This window comes from Cnephaeus nilssonii, assembly GCF_951640355.1.
Source record: "Cnephaeus nilssonii genome assembly, chromosome: 22".
NCBI lineage: Eukaryota > Metazoa > Chordata > Mammalia > Chiroptera > Vespertilionidae > Cnephaeus > Cnephaeus nilssonii.
The window spans coordinates 6,772,500-6,791,378 of NC_137093.1; the positions used below are offsets into that span (position 1 = coordinate 6,772,500).

General features: G+C 50.9%; 1 protein-coding gene across 3 annotated transcripts in view; it reads left to right on the forward strand.

Annotated features, from left to right (window-relative positions):
- Positions 1–16,641, forward strand: part of FBXO21 (F-box protein 21) — a 36,191-nt gene extending 19,550 nt beyond the window's left edge. Inside the window, exons 10-13 of one of the 3 annotated variants that reach the window (XR_013813027.1) lie at positions 5,286–5,497; positions 6,957–7,114; positions 12,618–14,724; positions 14,973–16,641. Coding sequence is in view for 2 of the 3 variants with exons in the window: in XM_079762449.1 (XP_079618575.1) it covers positions 5,286–5,497; positions 6,957–7,114; positions 12,618–12,805 (558 nt within the window). In the remaining variant the exon portion in view is untranslated. Of the gene's footprint in view, positions 1–5,285; positions 5,498–6,956; positions 7,115–12,617 lie in introns of all 3 variants that reach the window. The other 2 variants (XM_079762449.1, XM_079762450.1) reach the window with 2 other exon arrangements.
- Positions 16,642–18,879: the final 2,238 nt, after the last annotated feature.

Below are 18,879 nucleotides of genomic sequence, written 5' to 3' on the forward strand. Positions count from 1 at the left end.
TTAGCCCCTTCAGCAGCGGACCTTAGTTTTTAACTCGAGAAGTGTGGTGGAAAAACCTTAGATCATCTTCTTGGATTCTTATTACCCAAGTTACCAAGAACACTGTGAGTGGCATACAGGGAGCTTAGCCAATGACCTGTAAGAAAAGGTGTTTCCTCTGCAGCTCACACACAGAGGCAGGACTGCTTGCACGCTGTCTCCCTCCAGGCCCGTCTGCGTGCGCAGCCTCCTCCTGAGCCGGTCGTGACTGTTACGGCGTCCCGGCTCATTTGCATATTACCTCTTTATCTATCTATCTATCTATCTATCTATCTATCTATCTATCTATACACACACACACACACACACACATACATACATACATACATATACATATATATATATTCTGTCCTTAAATTACATGTCCGTCTCCGAGGAGTGAGGTTACCATCTCCTCTGTGGGGAAGTCTGCAGGGGCTCTGGCTTCACCTGCAGCACCCACCTGGCTCAGCTTTGTGCTTGCACGCTGCTTCCGGGCAACCACCTCAGGTCCTCGGGAGGCCAAGACTGCCTTCCTGCCAAGCAAGGGTCACTGTCACTGAAACAGGTTCCCGATTCGTTACCGGACAGCACTCGTCCTCACGATGACCCTGCATTTGCTGCTGGCGAAGGTGTTTCCCCATTCAGAGATCAGGAATGAAAAGTGGCTCGTTCCCAGTGAGTGAGGACTCCCCCTTGTAAACGTGTACTCTAGCCAGGAGCCCTGTGGGGCTCCCCAAGAGGAAGGATTGGGGGATGCTGAGGTGATTAGAAAGTGCTCCTCTCCGGAGGAAGGGTTTGAGGTGGACGTTGGAGGATGGCAAGCTATTTCAGAAGGCAGGAAAGTGGGTTACTGCTGTGCACACCAATCGGTGTGCGCACAACATGGGTAGAGAGCTTGGTGTGTGCAGAGGTCAGCTTTGCAAGGGTCCTTGTACGTGTATGTGTGCATGTGCTTGTAGGTCTGTGTATGTGAAATAGTTTCCGGGCCTTCGATCAGTTTGTGCAGGGCTTGGAATCTGCTTGACCTTATCAGATGAAAGGGAAACATTCCTAAGCTGGAGAGACCAGAAGGTCAGCGTGATTTCAATTGCATTAAACCAGGAAGAGCAAAATACAGGTACTCCTGGTCCCCGTCATGGTAGTCCAAGGGTGTTGTGGCTGTGATGGAAATAGAGTGCAGGCTGGCCAGCTTTTAAAGCCACTAGCACTTATCAAACATCTCCCAACCCTATGGGTGCACTGTTTTTCTGTTTTACAAATAATAAGACTGAGGAGCTTGCTGAAGTGTCTTGCTCAGACATGGGTGGTGCCCGAGCCCACTGTCTCCAGAGAAGCTGACAGACGGGCACGCTGTCCTCCCTGCTGCCAGACCTGCATCCCTACTTTGATCCGTAGCTATCTCCGATGGAAAAGATATCCCTCCGGTTTTCTAAGGCAAACCTGCTGTGCTCTGGGTCCAACTCCCCTGCCTTTTCTTGGATCACTAAGTTTTCCTTTATTCTCTTAAAAATATATTTTTTTAAAATATATTTTATTGATTTTTCACAGAGAGGAAGGGAGAGGGAGAGACAGAAACATGAACGATGAGAGAGAATTATCGATCGGCTGCCTCCTGCATGCCCCCTACTGGGGATCGAGCCCACAACCCAGCCGTGTGCCCTGACTGAGAATCAAAAAGTGACCTCCTGGTTCATAGGTCAACACTCAACCACTGAGCCACACCGGCCAGGCCTCTTGTCTTCCTTCAACTGACTGTTTCTATTATCTACCGTTTATTGAGCATTAAACATACTCAAATCTCTCTCATCTTTGGAAAAAGAAAACATAAAAGCACTCCCATGACAGCCCTGCTGGCATTTCCCTGCAGCTGCGTCCTTATCTCTCTCCCCTGCATGGCTGAAGCCTGCTCGCTGGCCGTGCCGGCCACCTGCCTCGCCTCCCACACACTCCTCAGAACATGGGGATCCGTTCCCACCCCTCCACCTTGGGAACCGCACTTGCCAGCGAAGCCAATGACCCCTTTCTGATAAATCATTCTTGTTGCCAAATCCAGCAGATACTTGTTTTTCTTTATCTTTCGTGATCGCTGGGGGCCACTCCCCGCCCCGAACACCCTGTTCCTTCGACTTCAGTTCCTGGCTCTCAGGCTCCTGCCTGTTCCTTGCCCTCTGGTAGTTGCTAGGCTTCCTTTCCCCCTGCACTTTCCCAGGGTGCTCACACCTGTTCTTCTTGCTCCAGGCCCCACCTGTGGGCTGCTGGCTCCCGAGTCTGCCTCCTGCCCGGACCTTGGGCTCCAGCAGCATCCCCAGGTGTCCCTCCACGTCTGTACACGGCTCTGTCCCTATGTGGTTGCATAGGCCCCCTGCGTGCTCTCCTTCCTCCACGCTTAGACTCTGCAACCTGTTTGATCAACTGTAGCCAGAGTAATCTCAGGACCCCCTGGGTGGCTCCCCGCTGTCTTGAAGACCAGGCTCCTTCTCTTGAGGGTGGCCCACCCGCCCGAGCTCTCTCGTCTCTCACACTGGCCCCTTTTGTACTCCGCTGCCACAGCCACATCCTCCACTCGTCCCTGTTTGCGTCAGTCCTTGCATTTGCTGCACCTCTGCCTGGAGCACCTTTCTTGCCCCTCAACTCCACCGGCTTCACTTCTGCCTCCGGAATCCCTCCCCAGGCCTCGGCATGGGCCCCGCTGCCCTTTCGCAAAGCGGCTGGAGTGTGTGGTGCTGTCCGCTGGGCGCTCTGTCAGGACGAGGACCAGAGCCGCTGCCTCCACCGGCTGTTCCCCTTGCTCGCAGCACAGTTTTGCCCGTGGCAGGTGCTCAGGAGTTTTATCTGAATGAGAAAGAAATGCCAGTCTCCGTGCGCTCTGAGTGAGGGGAAGGCTCAGAGGATGGCCAGATTTCCCAGCTACTCGTGGCCACGTGAACAGCGGGTATTGGAGAGCAGGCCTGTTTCTTGGTATGGGAAGGGGTTTAGTTTGGGGCGTGTTGAATTTGATAGGACTCGGACCCGCGTGTCAGCACCTGGTAGTGGAAGCCCCCAAAATAGAAGAGCTCACAGACAGTGGACGTCAGAGGATGGAGCCAGGAGCTCCAGAGAGAGCCTCGGGGGAAGCTGCAGTCAGTGGACCAGCCGGCCAGCACCCCATGCCTGTGGGCCTGAGGCAGCCTGGTTTTATGGATCCACGCCCACTTGCTTCTTTGTCTCTGGCCAATTTCCAGCGACCTAGGGGACTACTTGAGTCAGACACCGAATGGCCTGCAAAGCCTAAAATATTTACTCTCTGGCCCTTTCCATAAAAAGTTTATCAATCATGAGTGATAGACCCCCTCCCTCTCTTCCAGGATCTCTACCCCAAAAGTTGTGGCCTGGGGATTCTAGGCCTAGACATTGGTTGGACACAGCACGGGACCCAGGTGTCAGCACTGTCCTTTGGGAACATACAAGGCCTGGGTCACCAGGCCCTCTCCCCTCACCCTGTCAGCCACACGCCAAGGGAAGGGCGGGGGACCGTCCCTGAGCCTCATCTCTGAGACTGGGCGTTTGAGAATTCCTTTGTGCACTGAAGATTCCGAGTGAGGCCTGTTTCCCTGCTCTGGCGGGGGTTGGGGAGGGGGGGCTGCTGGGAAGGGGAGCTGTGCCGGGAGGGAGCAGAAGTCTGGTCCACAGGACTGGTCGGAACTGCAGAGGGGAGCATGAGGAACGCATTGCGCAAGCCCAGTCAGTAGGACTCGCTGTTCAAGCCCCTGCTGTTCGCTGCGGAAGATAAAGGTTGTCAGTGTCTCCCAAGTTAAAGCCTCTTGCAGGGGGTGGGCTCTCGGGTACAGGGGTGAAGCTGGGTTGGAGGTTCACGGTCATACCATTCTGCCCATTTTTATGTGTTTAAGAACGTGCATAACAGTTAATTAAAATACTCCTACTCCTGCTTTGGTGTGATGGTGGTGAGACTAGAGTCTAGAGTTAGCCCGGTCTCATCCTCACTCCAGTCTTCATAACCTGTGACCTCAGACTGGTTCCTTGCCTTCACTGAGCCTAACTCTTCCTCTTCCGCTGACCTTCAAGTTGGGATGATTAAATGAAATAAAAAAGTGATGGGACTGTCAGTGACCAGCAAGAAATAAGTGTTTAGTCAGTACTGAGACCAGAAAAATCTCAGTCCGGAAGGCGAGGTTGGGTATTGGAATAATGATATCTTATATTGCATAAGATGTTCATTTTCACAACGTGATATATATCAGGAAGACAGGGCCTTTGTTAATCAGGAGCAGCGAGTTTGACAGACCTGGGACTAGAGTCCAGGTTGCTTGGTCCTTGGGCTCAGTAACTAGGGAAAGATGCTGTTTACAAGGGGAATGTGTCAGAGACTCTGCCATTGGCAGGGCCTGCCTTGCCGTCCTTGGTCATTGTGTGCAAGTGTTTGTGTTTGCACCTGCGTGTGCGGTAGGAACTTGATCAGAATTTGTATTTTCCTTGGAGCCACTGGGACAGTAGAGAGAATATAACCTTGAGTTCTGCTTCTACCAGCTAGTTATTTAAGCCCCATGTAGATGTGGTTCCTCCCAGCCCACTTGAATACGATATTGCGTCCTGAGTTAACGTCATGGCAGTGGCCGGTAGGACTCCAGAACCCCGGTGCACACATCTTCCTTCTGCAGGTGAAAGGTCCGAAACGTAGGTGCATCCCTTCGGTGGCTTCTCTGCGGCCCCTCCCATCTTCATGGTCCCGAGGCAGTTCTGGCCAACGTCCTCTTGATCGAGGCACGTAGCCTTATTTTTCCAACCAGTTCATGAGTGCAGGCAGCTTAAAGTTGTTTCCTTTCTGTGTGTCAAAAAGTGAAGGCGATATGCAGTGCGTGAATGGATGGAACAGTGGACCGGTGCTTCTTTCTCTCCTTTCCTCTCTCTAAAACCAGTAAATAACATTTTTTAAGTGAAACCCACGCTGACACAGAATGTAAACCCTTTGAGGGCTCACTTTACCCAGATGTGCCTGTCAGTGGCCGACCCTCCTCCCCCCACGCTGACTCCAATCCACCGTGTTTCTCAGCAATTTCTGACATTCACGCTGGTTGCACTGGGTGTCTGGGCCTGTGCCCAGGATCAGAAGTGAGGGTGCCAGCTTCGAGCTGACTGGGGAGCGTGCCGGCAGCCTCGGGGACCTGGGCCGCCATCAGGGCCCACCTTGCTGTCCTTTGTCAGGCTAGGTAGGGCTGAATCCAGTGCAGTAACAGGGAAAAGGCCTTAATAAAAATATTATCACCCAGTCTTTCTGTCTTGTCTTGAAGGTGCTTGACATCCTCCAGCACATTCAGACCCTAGACCCCGGGCAGCACGGGGCCGTGGGTTACCTGGTGCAGCACACACTAGAGCACATTGAGCGCAAGAAGGAGGACGTGGGCGTGGAGGTGAAGCTCCGTTCCCACGAGAAGCACAGGGATGTCTGCTACTCCATTGGGCTCATTATGAAGCATAAGAGGTGAGTGCCCACGGCGTCCGCCCACGCGTGGCTGCAGAGGACACCGAGGGCCGGTGAGCGGCCGCAGTGACGTGCTCGAAGGGGACCCAACGCCCAGCAGCGTGACCTGGGTCGCACCGCAGGAAGGCCCACCAGCTGAACCGCGTCTTTAACCGTTTTGTTTTTAAGAAGGGACTTGCGGTCCTGACCGGGAGGTCTAATGTTTTGTGACCTCCAGATGTCTGACCCTTCTCTTTGTGGGAAGATGGAGCAGCTGCTGTAAACAGTTTTTCTCTCCTTCCTGCATTGTCCTTGCTCTCCTCTCTCTCTCCCGAATTCAGATGGGAGGCAGGGCCTGCCGGGTCGTAGGGTACACACCTGGCCGATTTACTAGACAGAATGAGACTGTGTCCCCAGCCATGGCACTGACTTGCATCCCCCGGCCGGTGGGAGCTGAGAGCGCCTCTCCTCACCAGCACGTGTCACGGCCAGACCTCTAAAAACGCACTCAGGTCGTCAGTGGCACAGCGTGCTTCATTGTGGCTTTAATTTGCGTTTCCCTGCCAGCTGCACCTATTGAGGCTCCCTTCCAGGTCCCTGGTCATTCGCGTTTCCTTTCATGAAGTGCCTTGTCAGTATTGTGCGTCTGATTTACAGCGGTGCTTTCCCCGTAGATTTAGTCTCTGTGTGCACATAAGTGCCAGGTATCTTTTTCCAGGTTTTGGTTAGTGTTCTCATTCTTTTATTGCATTCTATTTCTTAACTTATTGTAGAAATTTCAAACACCAACAGTAAAAAGATTTGAGTATAACAAACCAGGTGATGTCCCATGTCAGCTCCACTGGTTATCATAATAGGGTCCGTCTCCACCCGCCCTTCCCTCCACCCTGGAAGCGCATCCCAGATGTCATTTCATCTGGAGCTATTTCCGTGTCTGGAAGGTAAGGGCTCTCTCCTTTGTTAAAAATAACATTTGCCACCCTGTTGTCGTATCTAAGAAAGAAAGAAAGAGGTCCCTAACAGCTAGGTCGGTAGTCTGAATCAGTCCTTCATGGCGGTCACATTGATCCGTCTCTTCCTTTATGGGTTGTATTTTCAGGACCTTGTTTAGGAAATCATTCGCCATCCGAGTCGTGAAGACCGTTGGGAAGTTCTGCATTTTGCCTCTAGGTCTCTGTTCTCCGTTCTCCAGAACCAGTGCTGAGCGTTGTTGGCAGGCCTGGTCCGGATACCTTTTTCCATCCTGATGACCAGTTGTTGCCCCTTCTCTCTTCGTCAAAAAGTTTGTTTTCTACCTGAAGTGCTAGGTTGATAGTAAGAGGGGTTTGTAAAGAGGGGCAGGGGTGTTCCGAAAAAGGATTCGGCGTGGAGCAAACGCAGGCAAATGTGTAAGAAAGGGAGTTGAAGAGCAGCCGAGCCCTCGCTTACCGGTTCCTAGGTGCCAGGGTCCCAGGGATTGACTGCATGCTCCTGTGCTTAGGTATGGCTATAACTGTGTCATCTACGGCTGGGACCCCACCTGCATGATGGGACACGAGTGGATTCGAAACATGAACGTCCATAGCCTGCCTCACGGCCATCATCAGCCTTTCTACAATGTTCTGGTGGAGGATGGTTCTTGCCGCTATGCAGCCCAAGGTAGGTGGCTAGTTTCTGTCTGCAGCTTTACTAACACCTGGGCGTGTTTTAAGCGCACATTTGAGCACTCAGATACTGTGGACACAGTCAGGAATTTCCAGTAGCTCCCCTCCTAGGGCCGGTATTTAGCTAATACACATGGCTGGTATGCCCTGGGGCAGCCATACCGCAGGTTAAAAAGTTTCCCCCTCCACCACAGCTGGGACCCTATTCCAGGGCTGCTGCTGACCTCTCTTCTGATTGGACATTGCCTTTGCCAATCAAATCCCCAATGCCTGCTTCCTAGGCATTGCCATGGGCTCCCTCCAGTTAAGGAGGGTCATCTTATGTCCTGCCCAGTACCACCTGCTTGAACTGGAGGGCACTGAATGGACACTGTTGGGGAGCCACCCTAGCACCCTCTGGCCTCCTGAGACTGGCAGCCTCCTGTGCTCCCCCGGAGACACCACCGTGGGAACTGCAGTCCATTGCACTAGCTCTTAGAGCGTGGGGCTGGGAGGTGGGGCCTCTGCCAGGCCGGGCAGGTGCTAGCCCAGGGCACTCCAGGTCAGACAAATGGAGCCCGTGGAGGCAGGTTACAGGCCGCAGTGCCTTCACTGTGCGGCTCCCTTTGCTTTGTTCCTGCAGGCCTGGCTGGGGCGGCATTCCCAGCATTCGTTTTATTAACAAAAATGCACACAGATGCTAATGCAGTGTCTGTTAACTCCGTTTGAAACTCATTTCCGTCCTCATCATCGTGTTCATTTTGTACATGAGGAAACTGAGGCACGCAGTCATTAAATCTGAACTTACAGAGCGTGAATTTGGACCCAGGCAGCTTGGCAAAGCCCTATTCATAACCATCATGTTAAAGCTTTTTGTGTCTGGACTAAAGCATGTTTGACCTCACTCAGTATTATTTTCTGGTAAGCGCTTTAATAGAAATACTGGATGTATAAAAATCTCAGAAGTATCTAAGAGGTTTCTTATTGTTACTAATTCATCAGAAACTGTGAGACGATAACATGCAACAAAAGAAATTCTGTGTCTAGTACAGGTCTCTTTAACCTGTCAGTATAATGAGGGAGTTGTAAGAGGGGGTTAATGTCGCCCATGTCAGACAAAGGCGCTGACGATGATTTTATTTAACTTTTGAAACTGTGACAAAAAATCATTCTAACAATTTCAAAAACGCAACATGATTTGAAAATTGTTGAGTGATCTGTGGACTCTCTGTCCCCCCACTAATCACTTGGTAAGCATTTCACACTGTACGTCATGGAGCGTGTCCCGAGAATAAAGGCATTGTCTTGTGACCGCCACTTGGCCAGCGCCTGTGGCTTCGCCTCATGCCTTCAGTGCCTGTTATGAGTTTCTAGAAACATCTATGTCAGCTTTAAAAGGGGCTTTTTAGAGTAGTAAAATGGTACTTGGCTTTAGGTGTTCTGAACTTTTTCAGTGTCTCAGGAATTCATGTCTGAGACATGTCTGAGTAAACATGCAGTGCAGGGCTCCGAGTCAGCATGGAATGCCTTTGTGAGAAAGTCCACCCTCTGGCTGTCAGTTTTACCCTCTAGAACTGAGATCCCACTAAGTGATTGTGGGTCCTTGTCACAGAGCGAGACGTTTGCAAACAGCTGTGGTTTTTAACAACTTTGGGTGAAGAGCATTTCAGACGTGAATACCCCTGCGCCCTCCACTGGAGTCAGCAGTTAGCATGTTGACAATATTTGTTTGACCTGCAGATGGAGGTTTTCAGTTTTTGCTAAACCGTTTGAAAGAACACAGCAGACATCATGACCTAAACACTCCCATGCCTGCTGTGAGCGTAAGGCCATCTCACTGTGGGACCACAGTTAGAGCTTCACACCTGGCAGAGAGAAACTGCTTTACAGGCTCTAATGTCTGTCACCATTCCGACGCCCCGGGGGTCACAGAATAGCCTTTGTATGTGTGTGTGCGTGTTCATTTTTAATCGCGAGCCAACCAGGATGTATGAACTGCGTTTGGTTGTGTCTCCTGGGTCTCTCTTGGAAAAAAAGTTTGTTCTTCCTTTTTTTTTTTCTTTCATCCTTTCCCACAAGACTTTGACTTTTTGAAGAGTCCAGGCTGGTTATCTTGTAAAATGTCTAACTTTCTGGATTTGTCATACTGTTTGCACATCTGTGTGTTGTCTGTGGACCGGAAGCTAAGTCTGAGGCTTGATGAGATCAGGCCGTTACTATATTTGGCCGGAATATTTACTATCAAATGCTGTGGGTCACGTTGCCTCTCCTCCGGAGGCCGATGGTGTCCGCTGTCCTGCTGTCAGTGAAGCGGATTTTGGTCACTTGGCTAATATAGTGACTCACTCTAAGGGACAGTTTTCCTTTTGCAATTAACACGAACCCCATGGAGTCCTACTGTGACATCCTATGTATGTCATCTTCCGCAGTAACCTTTATCCTTGTTAGGTCAGTACCTATTGCATCTCGTTGTCTAAGTTATCATATGAGAATCGCAGAATGATGATTTTCTACTGCTGTTATTCCCTCCACTCCTGTAAACAAGAGCTTTCCTCCCTCACCTTCTACCTCTCCCCTCCCCCTCCGATCCCTTCTCTCCCTCCCCCTCACACCCTCCCCCTACCTCCACCTCCAGCACTTCTCTCTTCTCATAGATTCCTGGACTTTTATTTAGTCAATGTGTTCTAATCATTTGGAACAATTTTTTTTTTTTTGCTCAAATTATACCATATTTAGCCAATGGGAGACCTTGAGAGGCTAAATTTTAAAAATACTTATTTAAATATGTTTTTAGCATTTATTTTATTTGCACTAAGTTACTTTTTTAAATATATTTTTATTGATTTCAGAGAGGAAGAGAGAGGGAGAGAGAGATAGAAACATCAATGATGAGAAAGAATCATTGATTGGCTGCTTCCTGCACACCCCCTACTGGGGATAGAGCCTGCAACCCAGGCATGTGCCCTGACTGGGAATCCAACCCATGACCCCCTGGTTCATAGGTTGATGCTCAACCACTGAGCAACACTGCCGGGCTTATATTAAGTTATTTTGTTTTACAACTTATTTTTTGGATCTAAATTTTCAAACCTTTTCTCCATGATCCTAGTACTGGGTAAACCATGAATGAATGTTCTTCTAATTACTAGTTCTCCACAGAGTTGAAGGGTAGATTATAGGCCACATGCATGTACAATGTCTTCAAGTAGTTTTGTTCTGCACAGTCCAGGGAATTTTCCCAACAATGTGTTAGTGTGAACCTAAATCCTAAAGGAGGGGTATACCACACCTAGCATGTTTATCATGTCCCCCACAAGGGGGCATGCTGCCTCTCTCAGCCCCCTCCCCCACCAGGACTGCTCAGATACTGTGGGAAACGAATATCCAGACCAGATGCTCTGAACTTCAGTCAGCTGCCCGTATTGGAAGGTCAGGAATTCAAGTGGGACGTGACCTCTAGTTGAGAGTGCTTGGTGCCTGTGCACCCACTACAAGTGTTAGTTCCGGTTCCCTGAGTTGTCCTGCATTCCAAACTGAAGTTTCTACAACACCCACCCCTGCCCCATCCCACACACTGGGGCAGTCTGCACGTGCTGGCCCTGTGTGAAGACCCTACATCAGGATGGAGGTGTAACATTTCAGCCGTTCCCAAGGGCAGTTTGGTGCTCTCTTTTAAATTGTGAAAATCTCAAGTGTCCCCTCCTCTGACCTGTCAGTTCCGTCCTCAGTCCCTCCACTCGGGACACGCTCGCCAGGGGGCCTGTGGTCCCTTCTCATTGCAAACCAGTATCATTCGCAAGGACTTCCTGGCAAATTGGGGTATGTCCAAACTAAGGAATACTAAGCTCCAATTAAATAAACCAGTTGTTTCCATCTCTCTCTCCCTCTCCCTCTCCCTTCCTCTCTGAGGTCAATAAAAATGTATTTAAAAATAAAATACCTTAGCTAGGCCTTGTGATGTGGCAGCCTAGCTATGTGGCCTTCCAGGCCCTTTCTGAGCAGCATGTGTTTGTACTCCCAGTTCCTCCATCGGATCTCGACAGCACATTGCTCATTTTCCTGGCGGCCCAGCATTGTGCTGAATTAATGTGCCATCACTTATTTACACAGTGACCTGCTGTGGATGCTGTCAAGAGTAATGCCGAGATAAGCGGGTGTTTGTCCTGTGCACTCTGGGTGGGGGGACCAGGTGTCCTGCGTGCATTTCAGGACACTTAGGGGTGATGTGCTGCCCTGAGGGTGTGAGTTAGCCCATCGGCCAGGCCTGTGCAGAGACTAACTTGCATTAATTCCAGGGACAGGCTGTGCACAGTGTGGCTTCATACTGCAGGGAACCGAGACTGCCCAAGAACACGGTCAGAGCAGAAGGTCGGCCTGGCCAGCTCCTTTCTCCCAGGTCATGGGGGGTGAGGCTTGGCTTCTCCCAGGTGGGGGCCCATGCCCAGTCTTGGGCCAGCGAGGAAGGGTACACACCCACCACTCTTTCACTGGGCCCATGCAGAGCTGTTTTTCAAGTAGTTTTGGGGGGAGAAACCACCTAAAAGGATTTCAGCCTTTAAAATACCTCACCTGGCCCGGCCGACATGGTGCAATGGTTGAACTTCGACCTATGAACCAGAAGGTCACAGTTCAATTCCCGGTGAGGGCACATGCCTGGGTTGTGGGCTCGATCCCCAGTGTGGGGCCTGTGGGAGGCGGTTGATCAGTGATTCTCATCATTGATGTTTCTCTCTCCTTCTCCCTCTCCCTTCCTCTTTGAAATCAATAAAAATATATTTAAAAAAAACAAACCAAAATAAAAAACCTCGCCTGCATTATCGTTGTTCTATTATCATTCCATTGTAAAGGAGTCTGATCTTTATTCCTTCTCCTGGTGGTGAAATAGCAGGGTGTGGAGAGAGCGTGGATTTCTAGGAGGCATGCAGATGCCATAACCACCGTCTGTGGGGAAGGTCTGCAGTGTGCATCCCTCCCGCCGGGTCTCCTGCCCCCTGCGCGGTGCTCGCCTCGGGAGGCGCACGGCGGTGTTGCAAGGACGGAGCTGGGACGGAGACTGGTCGTGTGGAGGGGCTCACACTAGTAGACAGGAAGGAAGCAGATACGCGAGTGTCACCAGATGATGTGGGGCTTCCGGAGCTTAACCGCTGGCGAAGGGAGCCGGCGAGGGTTCCCTTGTCCTCACATTTGTGGCAGATCACGTCAGAGGAACGTGGGAGTCTCTGGCTTGCCCGTCCCCAGGAGACTGCCGGAGCTTTGCTGGAGCCAGATGCCTTGCTCGGAGAACAGGGAAGTCCTGTCTTCCGTGTGGAGCTGTTGGGGCCCCAGGCCACCACTCCTCCTTCCCCCGATGGCCATTCGCTGCCTTTTTCCTGTTAGCTCCTGCATATTCCGTAAACACCTCTGTCTTGCCTTTTCCTCCACCTCAAAATGCTGCTCGGAAACGGTTGCTAGGAAGTACTCGGGATAAGAGATGCCACAGAAAAGTCCATTTTAACCAGAATGTGCCTCTTTATCAACAGAAAACCTGGAATATAATGTGGAGCCTCAAGAAATCTCGCACCCCGATGTCGGACGCTATTTCTCAGAGTTTACTGGCACCCACTACATCCCGAACGCAGAGCTAGAGCTCCGATACCCAGAGGACCTGGAGTCTGTCTACGAAACGGTGCAGAACATTTACAGTGCCAAGAAAGAGACCGCAGAGTAAAGGCCAGTAGAGGACATTGTGCCTTTGCTGCTGCTGCCGCCTTCCAGGAGAACAGGACTCCAGGGGTCCCCGGCCTTTGGACGCGACCACCAGGAAGCCACTTGGCCCGAGTGCTGGTTGCTCCCACCAGTTTAAGTGGCCCGTGCTCTCCTCAGCTGCAAAGACAATGTCGCTCTCCGCCTCCACTAGTGAATCCTTGGGAAGGCGCTGTTCGGTGGCATGGCTTGTCTGCTTGTCTGTGGTGACAGTCTGTGACATTCTGTCTTCATGAGGGCTCACAGTTGACACCCGTCTAATCGTTCCTTAGCTCCCTTCTCATTAGTCTGTCTCGCACTTACTCAGACATTTCATTTGCTGGTGACGGGCTCATAAGTTTGCAACGATTTCTCCCTGATTTCTCTGTGGCCCAGCTGCAGTCCTGAGTCAGGGTCGTTGGGTCTTTTCAGCCTGAATTTAGCTGCTTATTCAGAGGTGAAGCTAAGTGAGCTTGGCAGCATCTTGGTGATGAGCAAAGTAGTGCTAATCAGAGTCGTTTGCATTATTTTTTCTGATGTGTGAAACCGATTTCAGGCACTTGTCTTAGTCTGTATTGGAGTTAGAAGAATAACAGTTTCCCTCTTGGACTTATGCTCCTATCGCTATGAGTCATTAGTTTTCCACTTCGTTACATGGAATTCTTTGAGGAAATGCATAATAATGGCCTTGGTGATGGATTTTTCCATGTTCATCTACTGTTTCTCCCTTTAAAGTAACTTTTTTTATGTTAATACTATCCAGTAGCATGAGTAGATCTTAAATCAGTGATGGCTTCTCTTCATAGTAGGAAGTACAATCTGATGTTAAAATGCTTGCTTTTAGAAATTATACTTCGAGGTCTCCAAAGACGTAAAAATGAGATTTCACTTCTGTAACCAGAAGAAAAATGAACCTCAAAAATGAAAGGGGAGGTCCCAATGCCCCCCGTCCTTCCTGAGAATCACTTGGAGACCTTTCTGAGTGTGGCAGGGTAGAGCAACTAACACGTCTTTCATCGTAGAGCATCTGATCCCTGAGGAAAGAAACGAGTGTAGTCTGCTTTCTCGAGACGCCATGGCCGTGACAGCACCGGTGAAGCCTGCATTCGCGTCCCCTGGCGACTGACCGCTCACTCAGCCCGCACTGGCCCCTCTCCCACGTTCTTAGTGACCAAGCGCTGACAGTTCCACGCTGTGCAGCTCTGGAACTCCCACCACGGCCGCCAGGTCTCCTGCCAGCTGGTCTTGTGTCTGGAGTTAGGGCCTCATGACGTCACTCTTAAGTTTAGGAGAATCCAGTTGATCTAATGCCTGAGGCTCTAGGGGGCAGGGATCCAGTCACTCTCGCTGCTGTGCTCATTTGAGTGCAGGGTTTGCATACCATGTTGGATGACTGCCTTCCATTGGTCCTTAATGAACCCTGAGATGACCGAGGTTTGGGGACGCTACCTGAGACTCTATAGCAAGTGACGGCTGAGTTAAGCATTAATTAGAAAAAGACGGAGATTTGGCCAGCTGGCCCCTTCCAGCCTGAACTCGCTATCATCTGGTATCCATGGTCATCAAATCCAAAGTCAGACGATTAGGACTTGAATTTGAAATTGTGACCACTCACAGCACCCCGCCTGCCTGAGGCCGGGGGTTTCACACTACTCTCATTTAAAGGTGGAAATTAGGAAGTGTGGAGTAAATATTAACGAGATGCATTACAAAGAAACCGTGGAGCATGCTGAGAATTATGATGTTGGTTTTCCGGTTTGATTTCCTTTTCTCGTAGAGTAACATCGACGCCAAGCAAGATAAGATGGTTTTCCCTTTAGTGACCCCGTGTAAATATGTATCTAGACTGTTTTTAAAGGTTTCTTCACGGATGCTTCACCTGGCTCCAGGAGGCCTCTGTCACCTGTAAGTTGGTATTTGGGCACTTTATATTTTTCTAAAAATGTGTTTTTGGAACCTGTACTCTAATAAATCATAAGTTTCTTTTTAAAAATTTTCCAAAGTTTTCTCCATTTAAAAAAACCCTGTTATAAAAGTAGAACTTTTGCAATGTTAAAATATTAAATATTTGGATATAGTAACTTCTTTTCTCTTCCAATGAAAGCCAAGATTTTTTTTTTTTGTACAATGATTAATAAATGGAACTCCTCCAGGGACACCATACGAATGGCCTGGCCGAGTTCACCCCAGGACAGAGGCCCCGCCTCGCCCTGTCGCAGAATGTCTCCCGTCTCTTCTGATCAAAATAGGCACAAATTTGCTCTGCTGAAACTTTTAACGTTGGTGAGTGGACAGGGTATCTTTAGACTGTGATTTTCCTGCCAAATCTGAGTTTTATAAGCTCACAAGGAATCTTGCGAGTATCTGGTTATAACGGAAAGACTGCAGCTTTTCAGTCCTGTTAAAAGTGTGTGTTTGTAAAATGAGAACTTGAAAAGCTTTGAGGGAAACCCAGGTTCTCGGTGTGTCGCTAATGTGGACCCAAAAGCTGCGCGACATGCTGCCCGTCCAGAACGTCCTGCCGCGTCCGATGCTCCGGGATGTCACCGCGCGCTGTGCGGGAGGAAACTCGTGGGCTAAACGGTCACCCGGTCCCTGCCCTGCGATGTTTCTCAAAGCCTGCAATGTGCTGTGCGCGTTGTACTTCAGGAGTGTGTGCTGTGCCTGCCTTCCTGGCGCCCTGGACAGGCACACGTGCCCGTGGCGTCCCAGGGGTCCGTGTGCGCAGACCTCCTTGGGAAACGCTGTCTCGGTGAGACACCAGTCACGCCCGACACCAGTCTCTACCTTGTCGTTGCGAGACCAGTTCTGCCAAGCGTCGTGTTTGAAAGCATCACCCACCCAATCGATTCTGAAAGGCCGGCTTTTTGTTGTCTCTGCCTGAACCCTGTCGTAGATCTCCATTGCAAGTGTGTTTACCCAGCAAAAGTGTTCCCTTGCGACAACCAGCGCTCAGGCCTGTCGCTGAGCCAGTTGACTCTCTTACCATACCTACTTACTGTCTAACTTACAACGTCAAATGTCGCGGTCTTCCCCGACGGTTAGACGGAGTCGCGCCTCCATGTTCTGCTGCCAGCAGGTCCCTTTGCTATCAAGGGAGCTACTCCTTTCTCTTAGTCATGAACTTGAACTGCCAGCAACTTTTCATTTGAAAGATCTTGTGTCCATAATAATCAAGATGTTTGTTGTTTCTGGGAGGGGAGGGGAGACTGTTCACCTAGAGGAAATGAGGAACCCCGTCACGAGGCAGTTTATTTTTGAAACACTAATAGCTGTGTTGCATGCATCACTTCGTATTGCTTGCTTCCTTTGAGCCAGGCCCCGGCCTGCACTGTAGTGGCCCTCACAGAACCCTGTAAGGCAGGGCCGGCGGGTGACTATTGTCTGGCCTGCATAGGGTCTCAGTCACACATTCTTCTCTGTTTTCAAAAATGTACAAAACATCCTGAGCTCGAGGGCTGTACAGAAGCAGGCGCAGGCCGGATGCAGCCCCCGGCCATTGTTCGCTGACCCCGGCTGAGGGGTGGGCCTGCCTGGCATTCCGCTCGCTGTACAGATGGGGAATCGCGCACCCTGCTTGTTTGTAGGTGGGAAACCTGGCATTTGACAGCCACACTACCGACTACCTCGCAATGTTTTTATCCTTCGCCTTGCAGCAACTTTAACTTCTTACCTTTCACTTCTGAAAATTTAGAATCAAGAGAAAAGGACATTCCTGCGGTGATTCAAATGATGTGCAATTATAGCATAAATGTACTATGGCCATTTAGCAATGATTGTATTAGGGTAATGCTACTTCTGTAATAAACAGACCCAAAAATATTCGATGGCTCATACACAAAAGAACTTTCTTGCTGAAGTAATGGGCAGGGGAATGGGTGGGTGGGGCAGTCACAGCCACACTGCTTACAGGAGCACCCTGAGCCCATCTCCATCCAACCTGCAGGGGAGCAAGCCTGGAGGGACTTGCCTGAGGGGGTTCAGGGAGCCGAGGCTGCAGTGGAACTTGCCACTTCCACTCACACTCCCCGGGGCTGGGAATCCAGAAGAGCAGTGTGTGGCTAGCAGCTGCTGTCCACGTCTCACGCCTGGGTGTGCTCCTACCCGGCGGGTACACGCCCTGCTTCCCGGGGAGGCGGCCTGTGTGACGCACCCCTCACCCCTCCTGTTCTTTGAGGGTTGACCTTTCTCCGTCCGCTCAGGTTGCATACCAGCTTGCTTACATTTCTTGTAAGCAAGCCCCTCTTCCCTCCCATCATCCCATCTTCCATCTGTTAGGCATCTCTGCCTCCGGGCTGTGGGGAACAGAAACATGCTGGTCCGTGTCTCCCAGTGCTGTCCGTTTTCAGAGACGTCCAAGCATTTGACTTGGAGGCCCAGCCGGAAGTCTACTGGCTGGAGAGACTGTGTGCTGGGGCTCAGCCAGGTCCCTCGGCCTTAGCTGACACTGTCCCTGAGAACTGCAGCTCTGCTCACGGGCCAGTTGTCTGCTTGGTGTGGGTCGCTGGGCGTGGGGAGGAGTCTGCTCACGCTCTGCTGTGGGACCTGGACCTCATCATGTGGAAAACACAGTGAGCAGAGCCTGGAAAAAGTGTGCGTGTGTGTGTGTGCGTGTGTGTGTGTGTGTGTGTGTGTGTGTGTGTGTGTTGGGGGAGGGGGTGGTTAGACTCGAGGCGACACGGGGGTGACGTGGCTGTTCAGACCCCACCTGGCTGGGAAGCAGGTGCTCATCCCCAGTCTGGTTGGCATCGTGTTCAATGAAGCAGGCTTTCCTTGTGCACGTTTTTGGAGGGGGTCGGGGAGGGGCTGGCTTTTCTTTCTCGTAGATTTCAGTGGGATGTAAAGTGTGAGCCCCTGGGGTCGGCATTCACACTTCCTCCTGTCTGTGTCCACAGCGGCTCACACATAAGCGGCAGGCGGACACTTCTAGAATGTGAGGTGAAGTCATTTACCGTCGCGTGAGCAAAACACTCCTTCCAAAAAGCACACACATTTCACACTGTGTCAGAGCTCACTGTCTCCCGGGCCTTTATTCTGTGCCAGCCCTGGATCCACTTGGAATGATTCCAATTTGACAGGCGAGGAAACTGAAGCTCAGAGAAGTTGAGTGATGTGCCCAAGATGGCACAGCAACTGAGGAACGGGGCCCAGGTCCCCACCCAGCTCCGCTGGCTGCAAACCCAGCTGCTCTTCACAGCCCTGCGCACTGAACGCCCCTGTCCTGGAAGTCAGACATGGAAACCTGCCCTCACGGGGTGGCCTTTGGAGGTGGGGCCCTGGGAGGTGATGAGGTCAGAGGTGGAGCCCTCCCCATGGGATTAGCGTGCTTATAGAGGGGCCCCGAGGCCCCTCACTCCTCACCCCTCACCCCTCCCACTGCGAGGACAGCAGAGGCTGCCACCTGTGAACCAGGAGGCGGGCCCTGCAGACACCGAGTCTGCCGGCGCCTGGATCTTGGACTCCCAGGCTCCAGGACGGTGAGTGACCCATGTGTCTGAGCCCCGCAGCAGCCTGAGCAGATTAAGATAACCACTTCTCCGGCGGAGTTTGGCTTCTTTCCTCCTGAAACGTCCAGAACAGGCGTCCTCAAACTATGGCCCGCGGGCCACATGCGGGTGTTTCTGCCGTTTTGTTTTTTTACTTCAAAATAAGATTTGTGCAGTGTGCACAGGAATTTGTTCATAGTTTTTTTTAAACTATAGTCCGGCCCTCCAACGGTCTGAGGGACAGTGAACTGGCCCCCTGTTTAAAAAGTTTGAGGACCCCTGGTCTAGAATAAGGCAGCTCTCCCTTACAGAGGTGTGTATGTACAGTTTCCAGGGATGTGCTTGTGACAAAGTTCAGCGACTGCAGTTTGGTTGAGTCAGTGAACCCCAGAAAGATGGACTCAGGGGCCTTTTGCCAAAGCACGACTTATTTGTGTGCACGTCGGTATTTTGCCTTTCCAGGGATCAGTAGCTGCCAGGCAGAGATGTTCAGAGGACAGACTGAATGTTTGTGTTGGTTTCTTGGTTTCTCAATCATCTATTTATATTACTACTAGAGGCCCAGTGCATGAAA